Source organism: Aquarana catesbeiana, linkage group LG04 (assembly GCF_042186555.1).
Source record: "Aquarana catesbeiana isolate 2022-GZ linkage group LG04, ASM4218655v1, whole genome shotgun sequence".
NCBI classification, from domain to species: domain Eukaryota; kingdom Metazoa; phylum Chordata; class Amphibia; order Anura; family Ranidae; genus Aquarana; species Aquarana catesbeiana.
The window spans coordinates 643,363,905-643,389,189 of record NC_133327.1 but is presented as its reverse complement, the minus strand read 5'-3'; the positions used below and the strand labels follow the sequence as shown (position 1 = coordinate 643,389,189).

Below are 25,285 nucleotides of genomic sequence, written 5' to 3'. Positions count from 1 at the left end.
TAGGGTATTGGAAGCTCTGAAGGTTTTGAGCTTGAACCAGTTGGTTGGGGTCTTTTTTTTTTTTCTTTTTCCCCTCCTTTTTTTTGGTAGATTTCATCTCCGGACTCCCATTGGGGTCAGGAGAAAGGTTTCTTCCATCCTAAAGTAGATAAGCCAAGGTATATGTATTATAGGTTAACAATATATGTAATTTTCGCATATCAGATATACTTTGGAGGTTACTATTTGATTTGATAATGAATTCTCATTAGGGGGGTGTATTAATTCATAATCCTTACCAACCTCCTATTTTTAGTTTTATGAATTTAATATGTGCTATTGCTGGTTTATTTGGTATATCTGCTTAGCGATGTTGGTCTTGACTTTTTTTTTTATTCTAAAATAGGCTTATTCCCTTTTCTGTTATTATGTATATGCTTGGTTAGAATTGAAAAAAATCTTTTGCATAAAGAATTATACTACAAAAAAAAAAATTGGAACTCCAGACAAAACTTTTTTTCTTTTAGAACATTTACATTTTTATTGCTGTGTGTGTCCTTGCTGTGAAGATGCTTCTCACTATTTGTCATGGTGACCATCTTCAATAGGACAGAAAATGAGGGCCAATTGCAGTGGTGAGATGTCTGTCTGATGCTTCCTGCAAAGTGCATACAAACCGTCTTCTGGGTAGTGTTCAGAAACAAAATTCTTCCAGCAGGCTGCTTTTAGCTTTGTAATATGAAAGGCTGAGTCTTCGTATTCCATCATTACGTGGGATTCCAAAAGATGACTCATCAGCTCTGTACTTCTGCACAGGTACTTTGCGTTTGAGGAGGGCATCCATCTACAGCTGATGGGGCATACTAGAGGAAATACATTTGACACAGCAGTATGCTAATTTATTTATAGCTAAACTGGAGGACAATTCTCTCTCTACGTAACATCACATTAGAGTTCTGCTTCCTCTATGTAGATGGCATCCTATTTTCCTAATTTTACTCTCAGCTTTTCATGTTTATGTAGCAGTTTCCTGGGTACCATTTACATGAGAACAATACAGGTATAAGCTTATTTTGGTGTAGAGCAAATTTTTCTTATATTGCAAGAAAAGATTTTAAAGTTATACTAAAGGCAGAAGGTTTTTTGATCTTCATGCATTCTATGAATTAAGATAAAAAAAAACTTCTGTGGGCAGCTTCCGCCCCCCCAATACTTACCTGAGCCCCATCTCTATCCAGGAGAGACTCGGTTGCTCAGGACTCTCCCTCCTCATTGGCTAAGACATCAGTGGAGCGCCATTGAGTCCCGCTGCTGTCAATCAATGTCAGTGAGCCAATGAGGAGAGATGGGGGGCAGGGCCTAGCTGCGGCTTCATGTCTGAATGGACACACGGAGCTGCAGTTTGGCTCGGGTGCCCCCATAGCAAGCTGCTTGCTGTGGGGGGCGCTCGTCAGGAGGGAGGAACCAGGAGCGCCAAAAAGGGATCTAAAAGGAGGAGGATCTGGGCTGCTCTGTGCAAAACCATTATACAGAGCAAGTAAGTATAATATGTTTGTTATTTTTAAGCAAAAAAAAAGAGACTTTAGACTTTATCACTTTCAGAGTCAAGCTCAGAAATATAACAGATCATACTAAACCAAAGATATTATCCCCAAATAGTTAAAGTAGAGTTCTAGGATACATCTATCTTAAATCTGCTCCCACTTCCAACACCTATAATAACTACCCTGTGGAAGAAAGATGCATATACTTACCTATTTTAAAGCCGCTCTGGTCCGAGCACATGATCAGCTCCCCTATGTCAACTAGTAGCAGCTTCAGGGAACAGGAGGGAGCGCTAACAATGGATAGGACATAATAAGCCCATGGGTGGAGTCATCGCTTAGGCATTTCAGCTGTTCTCTGAGCACTCACTTTTCTCCCCTGTACCTGGCGCTGGCTGACACGGGAGATCACGTGACTGGACTGGCCTTAGAACAGGTAAGTACAAGCATCTCTCTTCCACAGGGAAGATAGTATAATTGTTAGAAGTTGGGTGGGAGCAGTTTTAAGATTAGTTAGTGATATCCTGGAATTCCACATTAATGATCAGATATAGAGAGCCGCTGAAATGCCCAGGGACAAACTGCTGGAATTCAGTTAACAGGCTAAAAAGCAAACAGCAGGCCAATGGTGGTCACACATGACTAAATGGCTTAAGAAAAATATCCAAAGTCTAAAGCCAGTCATGTGTGAATTGAAATTCGTCCGGTTTAGCAGGGAACGGATTAATTTTGATCCATGTATGGGCATCCAGGTTGTGCTGAAGTTGATCTGCCGATCAACTTCTGTACAACCAGCCTGACAGCTTTTTCCTGATCAATCCGTGCCACCAGCTATTGCCAGCTGCGCTGATCAGGGTATTCAGCAGCAAAGCGGGAGTGATTCCTCCATCCACTTTGAAGGTGTGAATATTTTTCACTGTTCAATCTGCTGTTTGAAAAAAAAAAAAGTAATGTATGGCCTGCCTAAAAGTTCATATCCCACAGGAACAATCATCTAAATTGACTACTCCAAGATTAGCCAACGCGCTGAACACTCACTCCCATAACTCTGTCATTTAACAAAGTACAAGCCGTTCTCTGATTAGACAAGGTGAAGAGGAGAGGTGGATGATGTCACAATCACCTTCTAATCCACCCAGAGAACAGTTTATAACTACTAAAACATATACAAAACATTTGCTGCAATGGCAGAGGTATGGAAGTGAGTGACTCCCTGTATTCGGAAAAGTACCTCACTGACTGTATGCGGCACATACCACTACAGTGAATCTCAGCATCCCCAGTGGCCTTCCGGATGTGGCACATGAATAATTACATGTAACCAAGCTGGCCCAATGTAAATTTAAAAAAATAGATCATTGTCTTCTAGGATCAGATGACCTGATCTTTTTCTGTTTCCTACTTTAAAGATGCATCATAGGAGGGATCCCTGCGAAAGCTTTGATTGGTAACATGACGTAGCCCCATGATATTTGGAAGAGTTTTGCTCTTTTCAATGCACTCAGTAGGCATGACCGAGTGTGGTGCTATACTGTTGTTCATTTTCTATGGTTGCTGAGAAAGTTTGAGGAGTACCGATGTCACTGGAGGACTCTGCCTCGTGCTGGTCTCTATCAGTGGGTCCAGTTCTCTATAGAGTGCCCTGGAGAACCCCTAAGCAGGTCCCCTTATTGCACCTTACTATTGGATAGTGAGGCCGCCCATCAAAATGATGGGCCAATAGAAAGGCATAAGAAGCAGGAGAGGGTCTGGCAAAGTTGGCAACATGAGCTGATTATTTTTTTAAGGGCATCCTGCTTGTTGAGGATTTTGATGCACTTTATAGAAGTTTAGATCTGACCTACAGGCTACTGTTCAGTATTAGTGGGAGTTTGAAATATCTGCTACAGCCACAGGAATACTAAAGGTACCTTCCTTCCGTTTTCCAGTAAACTTATTTTAGAAAATGTTTCATTTAATTTACAGTCCCATGTTTGCCCTTTCATATATTGAAGATAGATTACCTTTATTCTTCGTTACTCTTATTGTATTTAAACTTTTTTTCAGGTGTTTTGATGTTGGCCTCCATCGTTTTCTTGTAAGGTAAGACTAAAACATTTACAAAATTAAAGTCTAAGCAGAAAAAAGCCTTAATGTTTCTTGGTACAGACAGTTATTGCTTCTCTTGGGTGGAGCTACTAATAACAATTAAGCTACTAATAACATCTGTACAGCTAGCAATCTGTATCTTGTATTAGCAAGACCCCTTGTCGGTAGCAACTCTGCAATCGTCAACTTCAGATAGATAACTGCAAACTGCTCATGGCATTTGTGAGTCAGTATAATACCATAAATCTGCATAGTGGGTATGTAGGAACTGTGGGAGACCTTTATACTTCATTGAACTGAGCTGTAAGAGAGCAAACATAGAACTCAAAGTTTATACGTTTTACTTTTTTTTTTAACATTTTTTAAATTAATGCATTTTTAATACTATAATTGTATTAGACAATTACAGCATTAAAAAAGGGGCACACTGGCATTTATATGCTGGGGTGGCTATCTGGAGCAAGCCATCAGCCTGCATGTTATCAATATATCATAGCTGACAGCATGATTGGGAACCACACTGACTGATTCCCGGCTCTTAGTGGAGCTAAGTAGCTGTCAAAGGGATGAGATGTATAGTATATTGATGTATAGTTAGCATGTGATATCATCAAGCTGAAATAAGTTTATATGCAGATTGTGGGCAGGAAGAGGTGAAACAAGGCATACTTCCTTTGTCATAAAGGGTATCCTGCCTTGTAGGGTCAGCATCTGGTTTTTGATGCCTGACAACCAATCTGAGTTCCCGATATTTTAGTAAGAGAAACTCTTACTTACTCTTTTGGTGTCTGCTGTATATTCATATTTTGGTTACACCATTACAATAGCAATTGAATCTGAGTTCTTTTTTGTCTAAATCTTTTTTTTTTTTTTTTTGTAATTATAAAAGTATGATAGATCGCCCTGTAATCGCTTCAGCCTCCAAACATAAATCAGCGTTTAATAACTTAGCCTGCTATGGAGGATTGTATTACAAGTTGATCTTGTCTCATTACACAGCTCAGTGACAAATGAACATATAAGTCATCTTACTGTTTTCCTGGATTTACATCACTGAGCTCATTTCTGTTACCCATCACACGTACGTGTGTGTGTGTGTGTGTGGGGGGGGGGGTTTCAATCAGCTGGTGGTTTTAGAAATTAGTTATGTCCACTACAGGACAGCGAACCTAGAGTGAGGCAACCTTATCGTTCAAAATTAACGTCTATTGTGCAGGATGGGGTGTTCTGAAGAGTAAGCTGTATTACTTAATGGAAGTAAGTGAAGTCACTGACCTAGATATGCTGTTTGGCATAAGACTGCAACTCCAATTTTAAAACCTCAAGCTGCACCAACAGTACTTTAAATGCAAAAGTGGAGCGGCCACTGGTAAAGTATCACTAAGCTAAACAAAATAGAATAAAAGCCTGGCTCAGACTCAAACAACCACTCAATGTGCGCTAACTATATAAGAAACAAACAGTTTATAACACCATTAGAATTACAAAGATCTTACAAAAATATATTGACACATTTAAATCTCATATTTAACATATGATTAAAACATCTTATCTAAGGCAGGCCATACATGGGTCGAATTTCAAAAGAATTTTCCTTTGAAAATCTTATCTATGAATTTTTGTTCGTATTTCGCACCATTAGTGGGCTGCAGCAACAGCCGATTTTCATGCGGCCATCGAATTTGAGTAATCGGACATGTTGGAAATTTTTTGAAAAACGAACGATTTACTAATTAATGATGGGAGAATCGTGCGAGAAATGTAATCAAAAAAGAAATGCGCATGTGCAAAAAAAGAAAATTTCCGGAAAGAAAAGATTCCCAGCCACGAAAATTCTTTTGTGTAGCAACACGAGGTGAAATTGAAGGCTTGGTGGGCCGAATTTCGAAATCAATGGTGGCCCCGTCGGATCACAAACCGCACAAATTTTCTGATTTTCAAAAGAAAATTCTATCGAAATTTGGCCATGTGTGGCCAGCCCAAGGAAATATAAAAGACCGCTGTAGCTCTGGATGAATGCTTAGGGTCGTTGTCCTGCTGGAAGCTAAACCTCCGCCCCAGTTTCAAATCTTTTGCAGATTCTAACAGATTTTCTTCTACGATTGCCCTGTATTTGGCTCCATCCATCTTCCCATCAACTCTGACCAGCTTCCTTGTCCCTGCTGAAGAAAAGCATCCCTACAAAATGATGCTGCCACCACCATGTTTCAAGGTGGGGGATGGTGTGCTCAGGGGGATGTGTGGTGTTAGTTTCCGCCACTCACGGTGTTTAGCTTTTTGGCCAAAAAGTTCAATTTTGGTCTCATCTGACCAGATCACCTTCTTCCACATGTTTGCTGTGCCCCCCACATGTTCTTGCAAGCTGCAAATGGGACGACTTATGGCTTTCTTTCAACAATGGCTTTCTTCTTGCCACTCTTCCATAAAGGCCAGATTTTTGGAGTGCATAACTAATAGTTGTCCTGTCCTGTGGACAGATTCTCCCACCTGAGCTGTAGATCTCTGCAGCTTCTCCAGAGTTACCATGGGCCTCTTGGCTGCTTCTCTGATTAATGCTCTCTTTGCCCGGCCTGTCAGTTTAGGTGGACGGCCATGTCTTGGTAGGTTTGCAGTTGTGCCATACTCTTTCCATTTTCGCATGATGGATTGGACAGTGCTCCGTGAGATGTTCAAAACTTTGGATTTTTTTATAACCTAACCCTGCTTTAAACTTCTCCACAACTTTATTACTGACCTGTCTGGTGTGTTTCTTGGTCTTCATGATGCTGTTTGTTCACTAAGGTTCTGTAACAGACCTCTGAGGGCTTCACAGAACAGCTGTATTTATATTGAGATTAAATTACACACAGGTGGGGGGCGTGGCCAAGAGCGGCATGTGAGAAGACGTGTCTCACAGCGCTCCCGCATAGAATCCTCCATTGATCCTTCTCCCGGCCAGCTAAAACGCCAGTTTTCGGCACAAAACACTGCAGGGACTTACCCCAGATGGCACCGGTACCTCTTCCAAACTCACAGGCCGCAATGTTGCCCCACAAACGGAGGCCGCCCGAAATCCAAGATGGCGCTGGACCGTCGCTTCCTGGGACCTCAGGTGGAGCTGACAAGCTGAAAGATGTGAGTAAACTTCCCAAAACCCCCAAGCAGACCAGGAAAGACCCCCCCCCCAGGGACATGAGCTATTACAAACAAAAAATGGTGGGGCAAGCAATACAGAGAGGGGAGGAAGACATGGAAGCAACCCCAGCCATACTGCATGCAACCCTAGCAGGGGAACTGAGCACACAGGCCCAAGCTGAATCCAGAGAATCTGGCAATCTTGACACTTACATGGAGGAAGGGGGGGGGAGAGGAGCCCTTGCAGCCCACTCTGGCAGACATCCTAAGAGCGGTGCACAACTGCACAGCATCTGTACACACATTACAGGAGCAATTTGGAGGCATGATGGAGGAACTGGGCTTCATCCGCCATGACATTCAGAAGATAAGAGAACGCACCACCGCAGCAGAGGGTCGCATTAGTGACATGAAGGATAAAATAGCCCCACTGCTCAGAGACTCCCAAAATACAGCTAGAATGGTCAGAGCTAATGAGATCAAATCTGATGATCTCCAAAATTGCATGAGGAGAAATAATGTGTGTATTGTGGGGTTGCCAGAGAAAACGGAGGGCAGGGACTCCACAGAATTTGTGGAAAAATGGCTGCTGGGGATCTTCGGGAAGGAAGCTTTCACCTCACTTCACTCAATGGAGAGAGCCCACAGGGTACCGTCTAGACCTCTCCCACCTGGCCATCTACCCCGCACACTACTGGCCAAGCTCCTCAATTACAAGGACAAAGAAATCATACTCCACCAAGCAAGGGAAAAGCGCAGTATTACTTTTAATGGGGTACGCATTTCTTTTTACCCAGACTACTCAGCAAAAGTGCAGAGACGCAGAGCGAGATTTGCAGAAGTAAAGAGGTGACTCCAGCAGCTGCAGGCACCATACGCGATGCTGTTCCCGGCACGACTCCGCATCACAGCAAGAGGCCAAGCACACTTTTTCGAATCGGCAACAGATGCATCCTCATGGATAGATGCCAATGAACAGTCCATTCGCAAGACCAGAAGAGCCGCAGTGGAGGGTGACTGAAGGCCACATACAGGGCCCATCAAAGAGAGGTGAGCACCATGCCCACCATCTTCATTATGTTTCCTGCACAAGAAGCCGACAACCTGGCTGGGAGCCCCAACACATTTTTTTTCTCCCAGCGTTGAGAGCAATGTGTTTTGTGTGATTAACGCAAACTTAACTGGAAAGCACTATTCGGCCCTCCATGAGGGATGTGGGTTATGTCAACTGAGGAAACCCTAAGTTTGTTGTTTGGGTTTCCGCCTTACTTTTCTACACAGTTCAAGCCGCCCGATTTACTCACAGATCTCAAGCAGGCAACAGTTTGTCCAGTCACATGTGTGATGAAGACTCCAAAGTTTTTTGTCAATTTATCCAATCCAAGGTTGAATTAATCCGCTGCTACAGTTCCAGAACTATCTACTTCAACTCTGCCCACTTTACTTCTACCACAATACTATGCAGGCCTGCTGGCTGCTATACCGCTGCTCTCTTTGTGGCCAAGCAAGAGCAAGCAACATCCAGAGAACGAGAGGCCCAGGCCTTCCCATACCACCTCATTTCAAACTTCCGCTTCTACAGATGACCACTGTATCCATATTGTCCTGGAACATTAGAGGTCTCCAGGACCCACTAAAACGTACCATGTTTTCCACGGTTCTTTGGAAACACGCCCCAGCAATTTATTGCCTTCAGGAGACTCATTTGGTTCCCGACACGGTACCTTGTCCATGGCTGGGAGGGGGGTAGCACTCTATGCACACCTCCTACTCCAGGGGGGTGAGCGTACTGGTGCATAGGTCGGTAGATTTTCAGGTATATGACCGACTGATTGACACTGAGGGGAGATATGTTATCCTAGAATGTAAAGTGTACCAATTGAAATTAGGGATGCACCGAATGGGTTTTTTGGTGCCGAAACCGATACCGAAAATAAATCTTCCTTGATCCCGAAAACCGAAACCGATACCGAAACAACACCGATACCAAAAGTAACTGTTTTTAAAAATATTTTTATACAGGAGATGGTCAGAGACTGCAGAGATGGTACAGGAGATGATCAGAGACTGCAGAGATGGTATAGGAGATGATCAGAGACTGCAGAGATGGTACAGGAGATGGTCAGAGGCTGAGGACATGGTACAAGAGATGGTCAGAGACTGCAGACATGGTACAGGAGATGGTCAGAGACTGCAGACATGGTACAGGAGATGGTCAGAGACTGCAGACATGGTACAGGAGATGGTCAGAGACTGCAGACATGGTACAGGAGATGGTCAGAGACTGCAGACATGGTACAGGAGATGGTCAGAGACTGCAGACATGGTACAGGAGATGGTCAGAGACTGGGGACATGGTACAGAAGATGGTCAGAGACTGGGGACATGGTACAGAAGATGGTCAGAGACTGCAGACTTGATACAGGAGATGGTCAGAGACTGGGGACATGGTACAGGAGATGGTCAGAGATTGAGGACATGGTACAGGAGATGGTCAGAGACTGGGGACATGGTACAGGATATGGTCAGAGACTGCAGACATTGTACAGGAGATGGTCAGAAACTGCAGACATGGCACAGGAGATGGTCAGAGAGTGCAGACATGGTACAGGAGATGGTCAGAGACTGGGGACATGGTACAGGAGATGGTCAGACTGCAGACATGGTACAGGAGATGGTCAGAGACTGAGGACGTGGTACAGGAGATGGTCAGGGACTGGGGACATTGTACAGGATATGGTCAGAGTCTGGGGACATGGTACAGGAGATAGTCAGAGACTGGGGACATGGTCAGAGAGTCAGAGACTGCGGAAATGATGCAAGAGATCAATGCAGCCTCACCAGTGCCCGTCAGATGCAGCTAGCCAGTGTCCCCAGTAGTGCAGCCAGTGTCCCCAGTATTGCGGCCTGTGTCCCCAGTATTGCAGCCTGTGTCCCCATTGCAGCCAGTGTCCCCATTGCAGCCAATGTCCCCAGTAGTGCAGCCTGTGTCCCTATTGCAGCCAGTGTCCCCATTGCAGCCAGTGAAGGGAGAGGAGAGCCGCCGCCGCCTGTTTGATTACAGCGCCGGGAACATCACAGCTTTCATTTCAATAGCTGTGTGTTCCCCGCTGCGCGCCATCACATACAGCCCCTCCCCCTTGTCCGGGCACTTTTATAGACAGATCATCCGTCCCATTGGACCTGTATGTGACGGCGCGCAGCGGGGAACACACAGCTATTGAAATGAAAGCTGTGATGTTCCCGGCGCTGTAATCAAACAGGCGGTGGCTCTCCTCTCTTCTACGATATAGGAAGCCCCCCTGATAGGCCCCACCCCATTCGGTATCGGCAAAAATTCTCTTTCGGCTTTTTGCCGAAAGGGCCATTTTCGGCCGATATGTTTCGGCGGACGAAATTTTGGTGCATCCCTAATTTAAATGTATTTTAACTGCTCTGTATATCCCACCCCCCTTTAACTCAGAGTCATTGAGAACACTCCTGGCCTTCCAATTAAGCCACCCTGACCTCCCGCTAATAGCTGTGGGAGATCTGAACTGCTATATGGACCCCATCCTGGACAAGCACCCGCCCCCCCAGGGAACGGCCGCAAAATTCAATATCTTGGCAGAGGCATCTCTGACCACTCCCCCATTCTGATCCAACTAATTGCCAGACAGACTGTGAACCTGCAAAGGGCCCCCTGGAAACTCAATGCCTTTTGGTTGAACTTGATTCCCTCTCACGAAGGCCTACTAGAGGCAATTAGAGAATTCTGGGAGAGAAATGCAGACCACCCTGATCTCAACACTGCTTGGGATGCCTTTAAAGCAACTATGAGGGGTTCTCTCATAAAATAAGTGACAAATATTAAAACCAAGACTAGGGAACAGGCGGAACAGCTTGTTCGCTGGCTTGAAACAAAGTTTACAGATGACCCTAGCAACTCAAACAGGGAGGCGTGGTTAGCAGCGCAAGAGGTGGTAGTTAAGATCACCAAATCAGCAGCTGATGAAAAGAGGTTCTTTAATAGGCTCACTTATTATGAGGAGGGGGAGCAGACCGGCCGCCTGCTGGCAAAGATTGTGACGTCTTCCCAGACCTCCCCTTCGATTGGTGCTCTTCGCACAAAGCAGGGGAGGATGGTGAACACCCCTAGCCTAATCATGCAAGAGCTGGTTGAATACTACTCAGACCTCTACAGGTCCAGGTCCAGGTATACGGAGACAGAACTGGAGACATACCTGCAGGCAGTAGAACTGCCATGCCTCTCTGCTTCCCAAAAAGCTACTAGGTCCAGCCAAAGATTACCAGAATCCATGACGTGAGCGAATATTGTCCTTATATTGAAACCGGGGAAGGACCCTCTAGACCCAGGCTCATATAGGCCAATATCTCTTTTACAAAATTACATCAAACTCCCAGCAAAGGTCTTGGCCCTTAGACTCAACAAGGTAATCACCTCCATAATACACTCGGACCAATCAGGCTTTATCCCCCAAAAATCCACTGCTATAAACCTCCGCAGACTCTTCCTTAACCTTCAAGCCCAACCAGACAACACGGGAGACAGGGCGCTACTGTCGTTAGATGCCCATAAAGCATTCAACATCATAGAATGGCAATACCTCTGGGCGGTTATGGGAAAGTTTAGATTCGGTGACATGTTTTTGTCCTTGGTCAAGCTGCTCTTTAGCTCCCCGCAGACGGTCATCAGAGAGGCAGGACACATTTCCCCTCCCTTCAGGCTCCATAGGGGGACACGTCAGGGCTGCCCATTGTCACCGATTTTGTTCGCGGTGGCAATTGTGCCAATGGCTGCACTGGTTAGGTCTAACCCGCAGGTTCAGGGTTTTAAGTTCAGGGAACTACAAGAGAAAATCATGCTATACGCAGATGACACAATGCTGCTGCTGGGAGACACTTCTGACTCCCTAGAAGTGGCGATGTCGATCATAGTACAGTTTAGGAAGTACTCTGGGCTGGTGATCAACTGGACTAAATCTTCCCTAATGGTAGTGGATGCAGAGCCAGAAGCCCAGGACGTCGTGGCACTTCAAATACCACTAACCTCTAGCTTCAAATACTTAGGCGTTCAGATCACCGCAAAAATACTAGATTACATCCCCCTTAACCTGTCACCACTACTGGGACGAATACATGCCAGGATTAAAGTGTGGTCGAGACTAAAAATGTCACTAGTAGGAAGAGTTAACCTTATTAAAATGATTTTTATGCCCCAGCTCCTTTTTCTACTCCACAAAACCCCCATGGTGATTCCCCTTAAAATATTTTGCATAATAAACCTCATTTTTAGGTCCTTCCTATGGCAGGATAAGCCCCCCAGAGTGAAGCTGGAACAATTTCAGAAACCTAAAGACCGCGGTCTAGCTTTGCCTATCCCATGGCTTTACTACATTGCAGCTCAGCTGCAGCATGTGGCCCGAGCCCTTACCCCACTGGACAGGGAGGGGGAGAGCCACACCATGGCAGAACCCATTAGAACCCTGATGGGCCATGTCCCAGGGATCACAGATGTAGCAGAGGGCCTAGAGGCTCTGGCTTACGCAAAGTCCAATAAGAGATTTCCCACATACGCCCTAGTCCAAAAAGTTTGGAACAAGGCCAGACAGTTACAATCAGTAGAAGGCTTCACTAGATTTAGCCCTATATGGAACAACGCGTACTACCCGGAACTACAGATGCTGACGTGTGGGGCTCTGTGGAGGAGGTAAATTGAGCAATTTCCTGATCTGAGAGAGCGATTTCAGCTCCCCCAGACGATGCACTTCTATTACCTTCAATTGCACACAATAAGGGCTCAATCCAATGAGACTCTGTGGACTCTATCCCCGACCCCCATATTTCACTACATGGAGGAGGTGATTAGCCTCAAAGGCTTTATCTCTAACTGTTACTCGATGCTAATCAGGGTATTCCTGACAGGGTTCCCCCTAAAGACGACGGCTAAGTGGGTAAATGACGTGGGTGCACTTTAGGGAGAACAGTGGGAAGAGGCGTTACAGGCAGTACGAATGTCATCCTTAAATGTAGCACAGCGACTATCCCAGTTGTACATTATACTGAGAGTACACTACACACCAGCCAAGCTGGCCAGAATGGGGGCGAGACCGGACTCGGACTGCCCGAGATGCGCGAGACACCACGGGGACTTGATCTATATACTGTGGCATTGCCCCAAGCTACACCTATACTGGTCTCCATCCTGACCGACCCCAAACCATGCCTGCTAGGTATCCTAGACAACCTACCCCTGGATGACAACCTTAAACCGCCCATCGCAAGGGCCCTGTTTTAGGCACGCCTGCTCATTCTTCGAAGACAGAAGGCGACTGAGCCCCCCACGACTAAAGAATGCATCGGACAGATGGGCGACACCTTATGGCTGGAAAGGTTTATATTCCAACATAGGGGACGTCCGAGCAAATTTGATGATCAGTGGTCACCCTGGCCGGAGTTCACCGGACCTATCCCCAGTGGACCTCATACTAGATTACTAGGTTACTGGGTTGCTAAATCACAAAAGATAACACACCAGGTCACATTGATGGTCCATAGCTAGAGCAGCAGGTCATGAGGATCACAGGATACACTAATAACGAAATGACTGAAATGCAAGTTGTAAATATAATGTCCTAGACAGTGGTGCAGTGATGCCAATAGTTGATGTATGTATATTGTGAGTTATTGGAACTGGAATTTATCGACATGTTTGTAAACTGAGTTTTTCAATAAAACTTTTTTTCTGAGAAAAAAAAAAAATACACACATGTGAACTCTATTTACTAATTAGGTAACTTCTGAAGGAAATTGATTCCACTAGATTTTAGTTTCATAGTAAAGGGGCTAAATGCAAATGCACGCCACACTTTTCAGATATTTATTTGTGAAAAAATTTGAAAACCATTTTATCATTTTCCTTCCACTTCACAATTATGTGCCACTTTCCGTTGGTCCATCACATAAAATACAATTACGTTTTTAGATGTAACATGACAAAATGTGGAAAATGTCAAGGGGTATGAGTACTTTTTCCTTGTCAAAAGAAGTTTATTGAGTATACAATGTTATAAAGATACATAAAGTAAGTTTACAAGGATCTATAAAGTAAGCTCATTGTTTTACAGTAGGGTTTATATAGGTAAATATCATGAAATTTCAAATATTAAACATTGGGTTCACGTAAACCTAAATTAAAGATATATATCATTTCCTTAGTTACTTTTGTAGGTATTTAAATGATTTATACCTACTATATATATTGTTTACAAGTAGAGTGTATATAGGTCAAATAAATTCTGATAATGAGCTTTAATCGTAAGGTGGAGAAAAGGAAAGAGAAAGAAGAAAAAGGGTTGAAAGGTAGAGGTATGGTCCACAAGGTTGTCCCGCTCGTCAGTTTATTATTCTTTTTAGTTCTCTTTGAAGCCTTAGAAGGGGTGTCTCTGTAAGTCATTTAATCTGTTACCATGGCAACAGGACAGAGTCATTGAAGTTTGACAGGAACTGTTGTTTTATCCAAGGATGCCAAAGTTTTTCAAATTTTGGAATTTGATTTTGATCGATGGCTACCATCTTAGCATGGGACATTGTATTATTCATTCTGTGAATGAGTACTTTTTCAAGGCACTGTAGGTCCAGTGATATCAGTCTCACATATTCCATTAGGGATATCTTATGTGTGCATGCTGACTAATGAGAAACAATAAGCAGATTCATCACATTGTATTATCCGAAAGAGACTCCCACACCTTCAGAATATGCAAATTAATGTACTTCAAGGGGACCCTATGGCTCTATTGGACTTGCTGACACTGTAAAGTTATAACAATCAGAGTGCCCCATATAAGGATCAATGTCCATATATAACGATATCATGTACAGTGGGGCAAAAAAGTGTTTAGTCAGCCACCAATTGTGCAAGTTCTCCCACTTAAAAAGATGAGAGAGGCCTGTAATTGTCATCATAGGTATACCTCAACTATGAGAGTCAAAATGTGGAAACAAATCCAGACAATCACATTGTCTGATTTGGAAAGAATTTATTTGCAAACTATGGTGGAAAATAAGTATTTTGTCAATATCAAAAGTTCATCTCAATACTTTGTTATATATCCTTTGTTGGCAATGAAAGAGGTCAAATGTTTTCTGTAAGTCTTCACAAGGTTGTCACACACTGTTGCTGGTATGTTGGCCCATTCCTCCATGCAGATCTCCTCTGGAGCAGTGATGTTTTGGGGCTGTCACTGGGCAACATGGACTTTCAACTCCCTTCAAAGGTTTTCTATAGGGTTGAGATCTGGAGACTGGTTAGGCCACTCCAGGACCTTGAAATGCTTCTTACGAAGCCACTCCTTCGTTGCCCGGGCGGTGTGTTTGGGATCATTGTCATGCTGAAAGACCTAGCCACGTTTCTTCTTCAATGGCCTTGCTGATGGGAGGAGGTTTGCACTCAAAATCTCACGATACATGGCCCCATTCATTCTTTCATGTACACGGATCAGTCGTTCTGTTCCCTTTGCAGAGAAACAGCCCCAAAGCATGATGTTGCCACCCCCATGCTTCACAGTAGGTATGGTGTTCTTTGGTTGCAACTCAGCATTCTCTTTCCTCCACACATGACGAGTTGTGTTTCTACCAAACTGTTCTACTTTGGTTTCATCTGACCATATGACATTCTCCCAGTCCTCTTCTGGATCATCCAAATGCTCTCTAGCAAACCTCAGACGGGCCCGGACATGTACTGACTTAAGCAGGGGGACACGTCTGGCACTGCAGGATCTGAGTCCCTGGAGGCATAATGTGTTACTGATGGTTGCCTTTGTTACGTTGGTCCCAGTTCTCTGCAGGTCATTCACTAGGTCCCCCCGTGTGGTTCTGGGATTTTTGCTCACCATTCTTGTGATCATTTTGACCCCACAGGGTGAGATCTTGCGTGGAGCCCCAGATCGAGGGAGATTATCAGTGGTCTTGTATGTCTTCCATTTTCTAATTATTGCTCCCACAGTTGATTTCTTCACACCAAGCTGCTTGTCTATTGCAGATTCAGTCTTCCCAGCCTGGTGCAGGTCTACAATTTTGTTTCCGGTGTCCTTCGACAGCTCCTTGGTCTTCACCATAGTGGAGTTTGGAGTGTGACTGTTTGAGGTTGTGGACAGGTGTCTTTTATACTGATAACAAGTTCAAACAGGTGCCATTAACGCAGGTAATGAGTGGAGGACAGAGGAGCCTCTTAAAGAAGAAGATACAGGTCTGTGAGAGACAGAAATCTTGCTTGTTTGTAGGTGACCAAATACTTATTTTCTACCATAATTTGCAATAAATTCCTTCAAAAATCAGACAATGTAATGGTCTGGATTTGTTTCCACATTTTATCTCTCAAGTTGAGGTTTACATATGATGACAATTACAGGCGCCTCTCATCTTTTTAAGTGGGAGAACTTGCACAATTGGTGGCTGACTAAATACTTTTTTGCCCCACTGTACAGTGGAAAACAGTGCTTTCATCACAGTTCCTTTACAAAGGTGACACCTTTATTTTATCCCAAATGGTTATGCCACATGCATGCATAAAAACAATAGTTTTTGGCTTGCCACAGTCCAGTATCAAGACAAATCCATATACATATTGTGGTCCTCTGGTTCTCAAATTCCAAACTCCACCAAAAGGAAAGGGAAGGGGGGGGGGGGGGGGGGTTGGTCAAGTATGGTTTGCCTAAACAGTTTTGCTGGTTTCACCAGCTGCCTCAGAAGCAATTGTCATAAGACTGACTGGACAGAGCAATGGGGGAGACTTACTAAAACTGGTGCACACAGAATCTGGTGCAGCTGTATGGTAGCCAATCAGCTTCTAACTTCAGCTTGTTCAATTAAGCTCTGACAATAAAACCTGGAAGGTAATTGGTTACTATGCACAGCTTCACCAGATTCTGTGTGCACCAGCTTTAGTAAATCTCCCCCAATATGTCCTTTATCAGGTAATGGATGCTAAAGGAAGTTTTTGGATGTTTGACAAACAAGGAGTGCCATGAAAACCATTAGAGTCAAACGAATAATTTTTCTAGTTTAAACCACAGCCAGCTATGGTTTTATAAAACTTGAAAAAATGTTCAACCTGGCTTCCTTAATCAAGGGGCTGTATGAATGTTCTAACACTCTAACTGTCGGAAAGGAGGACAGGTTTCCAGGAAGGGATTAAATGTGTGTTGAGCTGTTAACGCTAGTGTAGAAAGAGTTAAATTGTGACCACCCTCTTCTCTGTTAGGAGAAAGCAGGTTAACTGTGAGCATGTTTGGCGTTGATGGATGGATGTAGGTCTTTAGTAGTTTAGCCGCAGTTGATTTAGTGTTTTATTATACCTGTTCGATGTATACACATTATGCTTATTGATCATGTCAGAAATTCAGAGCTGTCCTGTGCATTCTTTCTGTGTTATATCAAAGAGTTTAATTAGCTTTCCTAGTTTTGAAATTTTGAACTACAGAATAATTAGTGTCTATGTTGTAGGGATGCCCTACAGCAGGGTTTGACAGCTAGCAACTGCACAAAGCGTTGACTGTTAGCTGTCAAGGATGACATTTTTTTGTATATCCTTAGTACAGGACAAAAACACATTTATGATCCATCACTTAATCCAGGGTTTCTCAACCCCAGGGTTCCTCTAGGTTGTTAGAAGTTCCTTGAGCAATTAGCAATTTCTGCCTCTGCTTTTAGCTGTCTGTAAGGGGAAAATTCTTCCCAATGACCACAAGTGTAAGGAGCTTTCTTCCCACTGATCATCACACTAATGTATCATGAGTACATATAGAAATTTTTAGAAGGGGTTCCCTGAGACTGGAAAGTTATTTCCAGTGTTCCTTGCTGTTGAAAAGGTTGAATGATTTCTCTGTGAGTAGGCACTGCTGTGTCACACATTTCACAGAGCCTGCATTCTGAACTACAGAGGTGCTGAGAGGAGGATTTTCAGAAGACCCAGTCAGTGCAGGAACTGCTTGCAGACAGCAAGATACAATGACATATGTAGTCCTTAGAAATTAAAGTAAACTGCAGAGGAAAAGCTCAAGAAAAAATAGAAAGGGTAAATGGGACTTTAATGACAGTGATAATATCTCATTATGGCCCCATAGCCAAGTACAGGATAACTCAAATAACTAAAATACCTCTTTACCCTTGGCACATGACAAAATTCTTTCAGTATTTATACAGTATCACTATCTTCCAGCCATTTTGCCCATACTTTCTCAAATTTGCGAGTTCATCCTCTGTTTATATACGTGGATTTGTATAGTGGTAGTTGTGAATTGATCAGCTGTTTCTAATAATCAATTAAGGGAGCCATGTGCTTTTGCCAGTGAAGGGCACTAGCCTTCCTGGTGTAGAGTAACAGAAGTCCTAGTAGAGTTCTTGTAGGTGAGAGACCCTGAACAAGGCCTAGTAAACAGGTTTTAAGTGAGAGAGTGAGTGAGACCTGAGTTACGGATGAAGGACACCACAACCGCCTAGTATACATGGATAACCAGACAAGTCCAAAAGATATGGAAAAAATCCCCCACATCTCTATCACATCGCCAGCAGGATGGAGGGACAGTGGAACTGAACCGATGGAGCCTGTGAGAAGTGTAGTAAGCCCTATGAAATATCTTAAATTGTATCAGATGATCTCTTAAAGAGACCAGTTGTTTGAAAGGTGCATCCCACATGTCCGTCCAGTCCTCATCATCCATATCCCGGATATCTTGTAACCATTTTTGTCGGAGAGTAGATAAATCTGAGAGAGCTACCATGAAAAGATGGTTATAGAGAGTTGAAGCCGAGTTATCCAGGGTGTCCAAATGGAGGAGTGCCTCTAGATCAGAACACTCTTATTGAGACGAGAACTGACCAGTGAAGGCGTGAGCAATCTGCAGATGTCGGAAGTAGAAATGTGGAGAATAATTGTATTTGGTGCAAAAAAGAGTGAAAGGGCATCATCGCTCCGTTCTCCACAATTTGTGATATGGACCTGATGTCGTATTTAGTACAGAAAATGTTTATTACATAATATTAAAAGAGTTGGGGTGAAAACACCATGGTAAAACCATTGTGATGTGTATTAACATACATAAGCAATACTGCAACCCCATACACCTTCCTTTAATAGAAATACTTCTACATATATGTATGTGTCAAGCAAACAAAGGCAAAGCAGATGAACTAAAGCGAAAAACCAAAGGAAGGTGTTCAGTCCCAATGCATTTAGCAAAAAAAGCTTCTTCGGAGATTCAAGGGGTGCTGCTATTGAAATAAACATAACAAATTACAATATATACAGAATACACAAATATCCATACATGCATGTATATTCAACCACATGGTATCGAGTTTATAAATGATTACTCACTAATAAATATTCATTAACGTATCCCCACATAGGAGGACATTACCATACACTGATGGATGAATCTCTGGGGGAGCTTGCAGGGATAACTAGAGATGATCCAAATGAGAAGTGGGCAGACAAACCACAGGTAGAAGTCGTGGAGACAACATATAGGGAAGGAGCACATCATCATGCCCAAAGAATTGTCAGTCGTGAAATAGAATATGTATATCTTTAAATATATAAATGTGGTTCTCACACATCTAAAACAAACAAAAGGCAAGTATGTGGCTGGCCACTGGTAAAATACATTCTCAGGTGTGAAAAGAGAGGATCATTAAAAATGTAATGGGCCCTGAGCAGTTTTTCAGGACAGCCAACCTACAAACAAAGGGAGACACTGTCACTGACACATTGTGAGGATATTGCCAGCACACTAAAGAGCAGCAGACTCCATGTCTAAAAAATTACGAAAAGGCCACAGAATCGCCTCCGAAGACATACAGGGATCTCGCACGGTCACCACGGCAGACAAATAGTTTAACTATATGAAGAAATGTTACAGTAAAAGTACAGTTCCTACTGAATGGTGGTAATAAGCGCACTGTAAGGGCTCATGTTGAGATGAGTTGTTTTCCTAGGTTTGATGTACGCTTGGAACACATGTCAGATGCGGTTCATCAGAATCCTGCTGACTTCAGTGTAACAATACATGCGGAAGGCTGAGTTGAACCTGCTTTGCATTGTGACGTGTTTCTTTGGACACAGCATGCCCTTCTGAAGTGCGGAATAAACTTCAGGCAAAGCAGGTCAGACGCAAACATTTCTTGTCAAACGCTGTGATTGCCATTCCAATAGCAAATGCAGTATTGGAGAAGAACGCCCATCACCATGAACCCCAAGACAGTCTTTGTAAATTGCCATATCAACCGCCATCCTTATCTTCTTCCTTTCTTCGTCATTGTACTTGCAACATTAGTGAAAGGGTTTGAAAGATGAGACTGGTATTTAAATGTCCACAGCAGCTGGATGCCATAGAACAGCCTTTCCTGCGTGGCTGTCAGCAGGTCTTCAATTTCCTGGGAAACTGCTAATTACTGTATTTCATAATCTTGAAAGACATTTGAAGTATGACAAAAAAGAGAGTTTTACTTTATTTTTATCAGTTAAGTTATGTCATGCTGATTCCTAGTTTTATTGCTGGACTCTAAAAAGAGATAAAGGGACCCAATTAAATCCATTTGTATTTATTCCAAATATGAGTGAATGTACATTTACATTCAATTACTATAAGTACCGGAATCTGCCTTTATAGCAACCTTCTGTAACCCTCTGTACAGCAGAGCTTAGAATGGGAGAGAGGGAACTACATTCTGAGCTAATCAGGGTTCTATTGCTTTGTGCAGTGCTGAAGGTCTACAACTGTCCTGAGGTTTACAGAAGGGGACAGCAGTGCACCTTCCATACCAGTTTGCTGCTTCTCCTTCACTATCTATTCACAGGTGGGGGTTGGTCCTTTGACATGCATTCTTTAACTGGTGTTCATTCTGCAGAGAGGTTGAGGACTCAGAAGTGCTACCTAGCATTGAAGTCTATATTAAAACAGAATTTTAGGTCCTTTGAGATATAACAGATAAAAGAGTTCACATATAGTACACAGTATGTATGTAGCACTACCCCCGTAGGAATTGCTGATGTCCGGGTCCCTCACTGCTGCACAGCCAGTCACACAGCATTTCCTTCTTCCATTCAAACTAAGAAACCAGTCCTTTGGCTTGTGTTTGTTGTTTTTTTTAGTGGATGATAATTTTTATAGGGATGGGATGCCCAACCTCAAAATACTCAAACACAAAGCCAGGGGTAACTTCCTCCCTATTTACAGATTCTTCTTCTTCCTTCCTCCTGCACAAACTTGGTTCACTTATGTACAGCTCCTGTTGGATCACTCCTGGAGGCACTTACAGTCACGTGTTAGCTCAGCAACAGCCCATTACAGGCTAGGAACTTGCTGTCTCTTTTGTAAAGTAGCACATGTGGAGTGAAGAGCATCTCTCATCACCTTCTGCTTCACTGTAGACACTGAGCCCAGTTCTACCGCTGCAGAAATGCTAGCCCACCCACCTGGCTGCCACCAGCCCACCTGGCTGCTTTCTCTTCCCAGCCCGCCTGACTGACACACACATGGAGATTCCACAGGGTAAGGTTAGATGAAGCCTTGGCACAATGCTGTCTTTAAGAGAGCTCTGCTACAGCTGACAGTCTCTCCCCTTGTCTGTCCCTGCACCATGCTGATCTCTCCTTGCTCTCTCCGCTGCCTCTCTGGTTAGGGTCCCTCCAACTGCCCCCTTTGGTGAATCCTTCCAGGCCAGCCTCCCAAGCTCCAGCCCAGGATATACCCCTCCTTTCCCTCAAGGGCAACGACAGCCTCTCCTCAGCACTGCTTCTCCATCTTCCACCTGACTCCCCTGCTGGCATGGCTTATGTCTATTTAAGTTCCCTGCCAGGCCCCCTACCTCGGGATTGGCTAAGGGCCCCTAAATATTCAAGGCAACACCTCCTAGCCTCCGCCCACTATCTTCCAGAACATTCTCCAACATTCTAGAAACAGGGAGCGGCACCAGAGTGCTGCCAGGATGAGTCATCCAGCCCTGGGATCTTTTAATCCTGACCCAGATTCAGTGATGCAGCTTTATCCCTGTGTCAGACTTTAGCTTGCCTACTCTAATTCTAGTAGCACACACTAGGTGGTGCTACATGTATTTAGCTCTTTGCCTGGAGCTTGGCTTTACCTCAGTAGCAGCCTGTAAAACCCCTTCATTACTGACCGTTTCAGTTTTCAGTGCTGTGATAGTTTGACAATTATTCAGTTATGCATCGCTGTACACAGATTCATTTTATATAATTTTTGTAGACAGATATAGCTTTCTTTTTGGGGTATTGAATACCTGTTTTTTTTTATTTATTACTATAAAAAGGAAAAAAGACAAACAATTTTGAAAAAAAAACATTGAAAATATTTCCTTTACTTTGCATTAAAATAAAAATTTCAGAATAGTATAAAAACCCCAGAAAGTACATTTTTTGTAAAGAAGACTACTACTCCTCTACACAGAAGCAGCCACTGGAGAGATCATGTGACAAGACCAGAGTGGCTTCAGAATAGGTAAGTATACAGATCTTTTCTTTACAGGGTTAGGTAGAATAGGCCTAGAATGGGGGTGAGAGTAGTTTTAGCCTTAGCGTTTGACTGAACTTCCAATTTAACCTCTTTGCGACCACGCTATAGTCAAATGATGGCTACAGCAAGGCTACACTTTGCCAGGAGGCTGTCATGTGATGTCCTCCTGTGCTCGTGCTGCCTGCGCGCCCCCTGCGGAGCGCATCTGCAGTGATCTGTCTCATGGTAAAGAGCCAATCATGGTGGCTCTTGACCACGTGATCAACTGTGTCCAAGTACAACTGATCACAATGTAAACAGGATTTACCGGTTATCAACAAGCCTCCCATCATGCTGACAGTGCGCGAGGAGAGCCCAAAACCTGCAAATCCACACAGGGGACATCTGTCCTGATGATTAGTGCAGCCCCAACAGTGCCTGTCGGTGCCAATCAGTGCCGCCTATCATTGCCACCTATCAGTGCACATCATTGCCACCTATCAGTGCCGCAAATAAGTGTAGACTCATCAGTGCCTCCTCATCAGTTCCCATCAGTGCCGCCTATCGGTGCCCATCAGTGCAGACTCCAAGGTCATGTGACTTTGGAATGCAACTTTGATGCAACTTTAGATGGGTGTGAATTGAATGTAACTTGTTGTCCCTCAGCAAAGTCGGACCTACTCTTCCATGTGAAACATTCAGGTATGACTTTGATGCAACTTTTGAGGGTTACAGTGCCTTGAAAAAAGTATTCAACACCCCTTGAAATTTTCCACATTTTGTCATGTTACAACCAAAAACGTAAAACGTTATTGGGATTTTATCTGATTGACCAACACAAAGTGGTACATAATTGTGACGTGAAAGGAAAATGATAAATGGTTTTCCAAATTTTTTACAAATACATATGTTAAAAGTGTGGCGTGCATTTGTATTCAGCCCCCCTGAGTCAATACTTTGTAGAACCACCATTCGCTGCAATTACAGCTGCAAATCTTTTTGGGGATGTCTCTACCAGCTTTGCATATCTAGAGAGTGACATTTTTGCCCATTCTTTTTTGCAAAATAACTCAAGCTTTGTCAGATTTAATGGAGAGCGTCTGTGACCAGCAATTTTCAAGTCTTTCCACAGATTGTCAATTGGATTTAGATCTAAACCATTCCATTGTAGCTCTGGCTGTATGTTTAGGGTCATTGTCCTGCTGGAGGGTGAACCTCCACCCCAGTCTCAAGTCTTTTGCAGACTCAGGTTTTCTTCTAAGATTGCCCTGTATTTGGCTCCATCCATCTTCCCATCATCTCTGGCCAGCTTCCCTGTCCCCGATGAAAAAAGCATCCCCACAACACGATGCTGCCACCACCACGTTTCACGGTGGGGATGGTGTGTTCAGGGTGATGTGAAGTGTTAGTTTTCCGCCACACATAGAGTTTTGCTTTTAGGCCAAAAAGTTCAATTTTGGTCTCATCTGACCAGAGCACCTTCTTCCACATGTTTGCTGTGTCCCCCACATAGCTTCTCACAAACTGCGAACTTCTTATGGCTTTCTTTCAGCAATAGCTTTCTTCTTGACACTCTTCCATAAAGGTCAGATTTGTGGAGTGCACGACTAATAGTTGTCCTGGGGACAGATTCTCCCACCTGAGCTGTGGATCTCTGCAGCTCCTCCAGAGTTACCATGGACCTCTTGGCTGCTTCTCTGATTAATGCTCTCCTTGACCGGCCTGTCAGTTTAGGTGGACGGCCATGTCTTGGTAGGTTTGCAGTTGTGCCATACTCTTTCCTTTTTCGGATGATGTATTGAACAGTGATCCGTGAAATGTTCAAAGCTTGGGATATTTTTTTTATAACCTAACCCTGCTTTAAACTTCTCCACAACTTTATCCCTGACCTGTCTGGTGTGTTCATTGGCCTTCATGATGCTGTTTGTTCACTAAGGTTCTCTAACAAACCTCTGAGTACTGTAACTGTGTTATCTATTTCTGAAATTATTGAATAAAATTGTTTGGTTCCTCTGTACTATGGCAGAATGAAAGGTAGTAACTTGCTGGTGTCTGTGGATAACAGGAACTGTTCATCATCCGGATGAATTATTATTATTCATGAGGAGACGTAGAGCTTGGCTGTAGAGATATTTCTCTGACACTTATTTGATGTTTTTACAGAACTATTTCTCTGCAGTTTAACATCCTAAAATAGAACCCTCATATATCTAGTCTGAACTAATTCAATTTCCTTTACAAATTACTGTAATTACTATGCTGTAAGTGGATGATGGTAATGGTCTGAGTATTACTAGATAATAATTAGGCAATAGTGTAGATGAACACAAGCAAATTATATACGTTTAAAGCAACAAAGAAGCAACATTTCGCTAAAGGGAAAAAAAACTTAAAATGGATACCATGGTGCCATTTATTTATCCGTCACAAGAAAAGAAGGTCCTGTTCATTCCACGGGGGTACATTATGGCGAGCGTGGTGAACATATGCTGAGATGTACTGGTGCAACACGTTGCAGTGTTTGCCTTTTTTGTTTTGTTTTTTAACATTTATTTAAAAAAAAAAAAAAAAAACCTCTATTTAACTCTAATGCCCCGTACACACGGTCGGATTTTCTGATGGAAAATGTCCGATCGGAGCGTGTTGTCGGAAATTCCGACCGTGTGTGGGCTCCATCGACATTTTCCATCGGATTTTCCGACAAACAAAGTTTGAGAGCAGGATATAAAATTTTCCGACGACAAAATCCGTTGTCGGAAATTCCGATCGTGTGTACACAAATCCGACGGACAAAGTGCCACGCATGCTCGGAATAAATAAAGAGATGAAAGCTATTGGCCACTGCCCCATTTATAGTCCCGACGTACGTGTTTTACCGTGTTTAGAACGATCGGATTTTCCGACAACTTTGTGTGACCGTGTGTATGCAAGACAAGTTTGAGCCAACATCCGTCGGAAAAAATCCTAGGATTTTGTTGTCGGAATGTCCGAACAAAGTCCGACCGTGTGTACGGGGCATAAGCCCGAAATGCAAAAATTGCAATG

The 25,285-nt window shown here is 43.5% G+C and overlaps 1 protein-coding gene across 2 annotated transcripts in view; it reads left to right on the top strand.

Moving 5' to 3' along the window:
- Positions 1-25,285, top strand: part of HHAT (hedgehog acyltransferase) — a 502,378-nt gene that overhangs the window by 259,287 nt on the left and 217,806 nt on the right. For both annotated transcript variants that reach the window (XM_073628427.1, XM_073628426.1), the window contains one exon: positions 3,570-3,605. In XM_073628427.1, the coding sequence (XP_073484528.1) occupies positions 3,570-3,605 (36 nt within the window). The remainder of the gene's footprint in view (positions 1-3,569; positions 3,606-25,285) is intronic.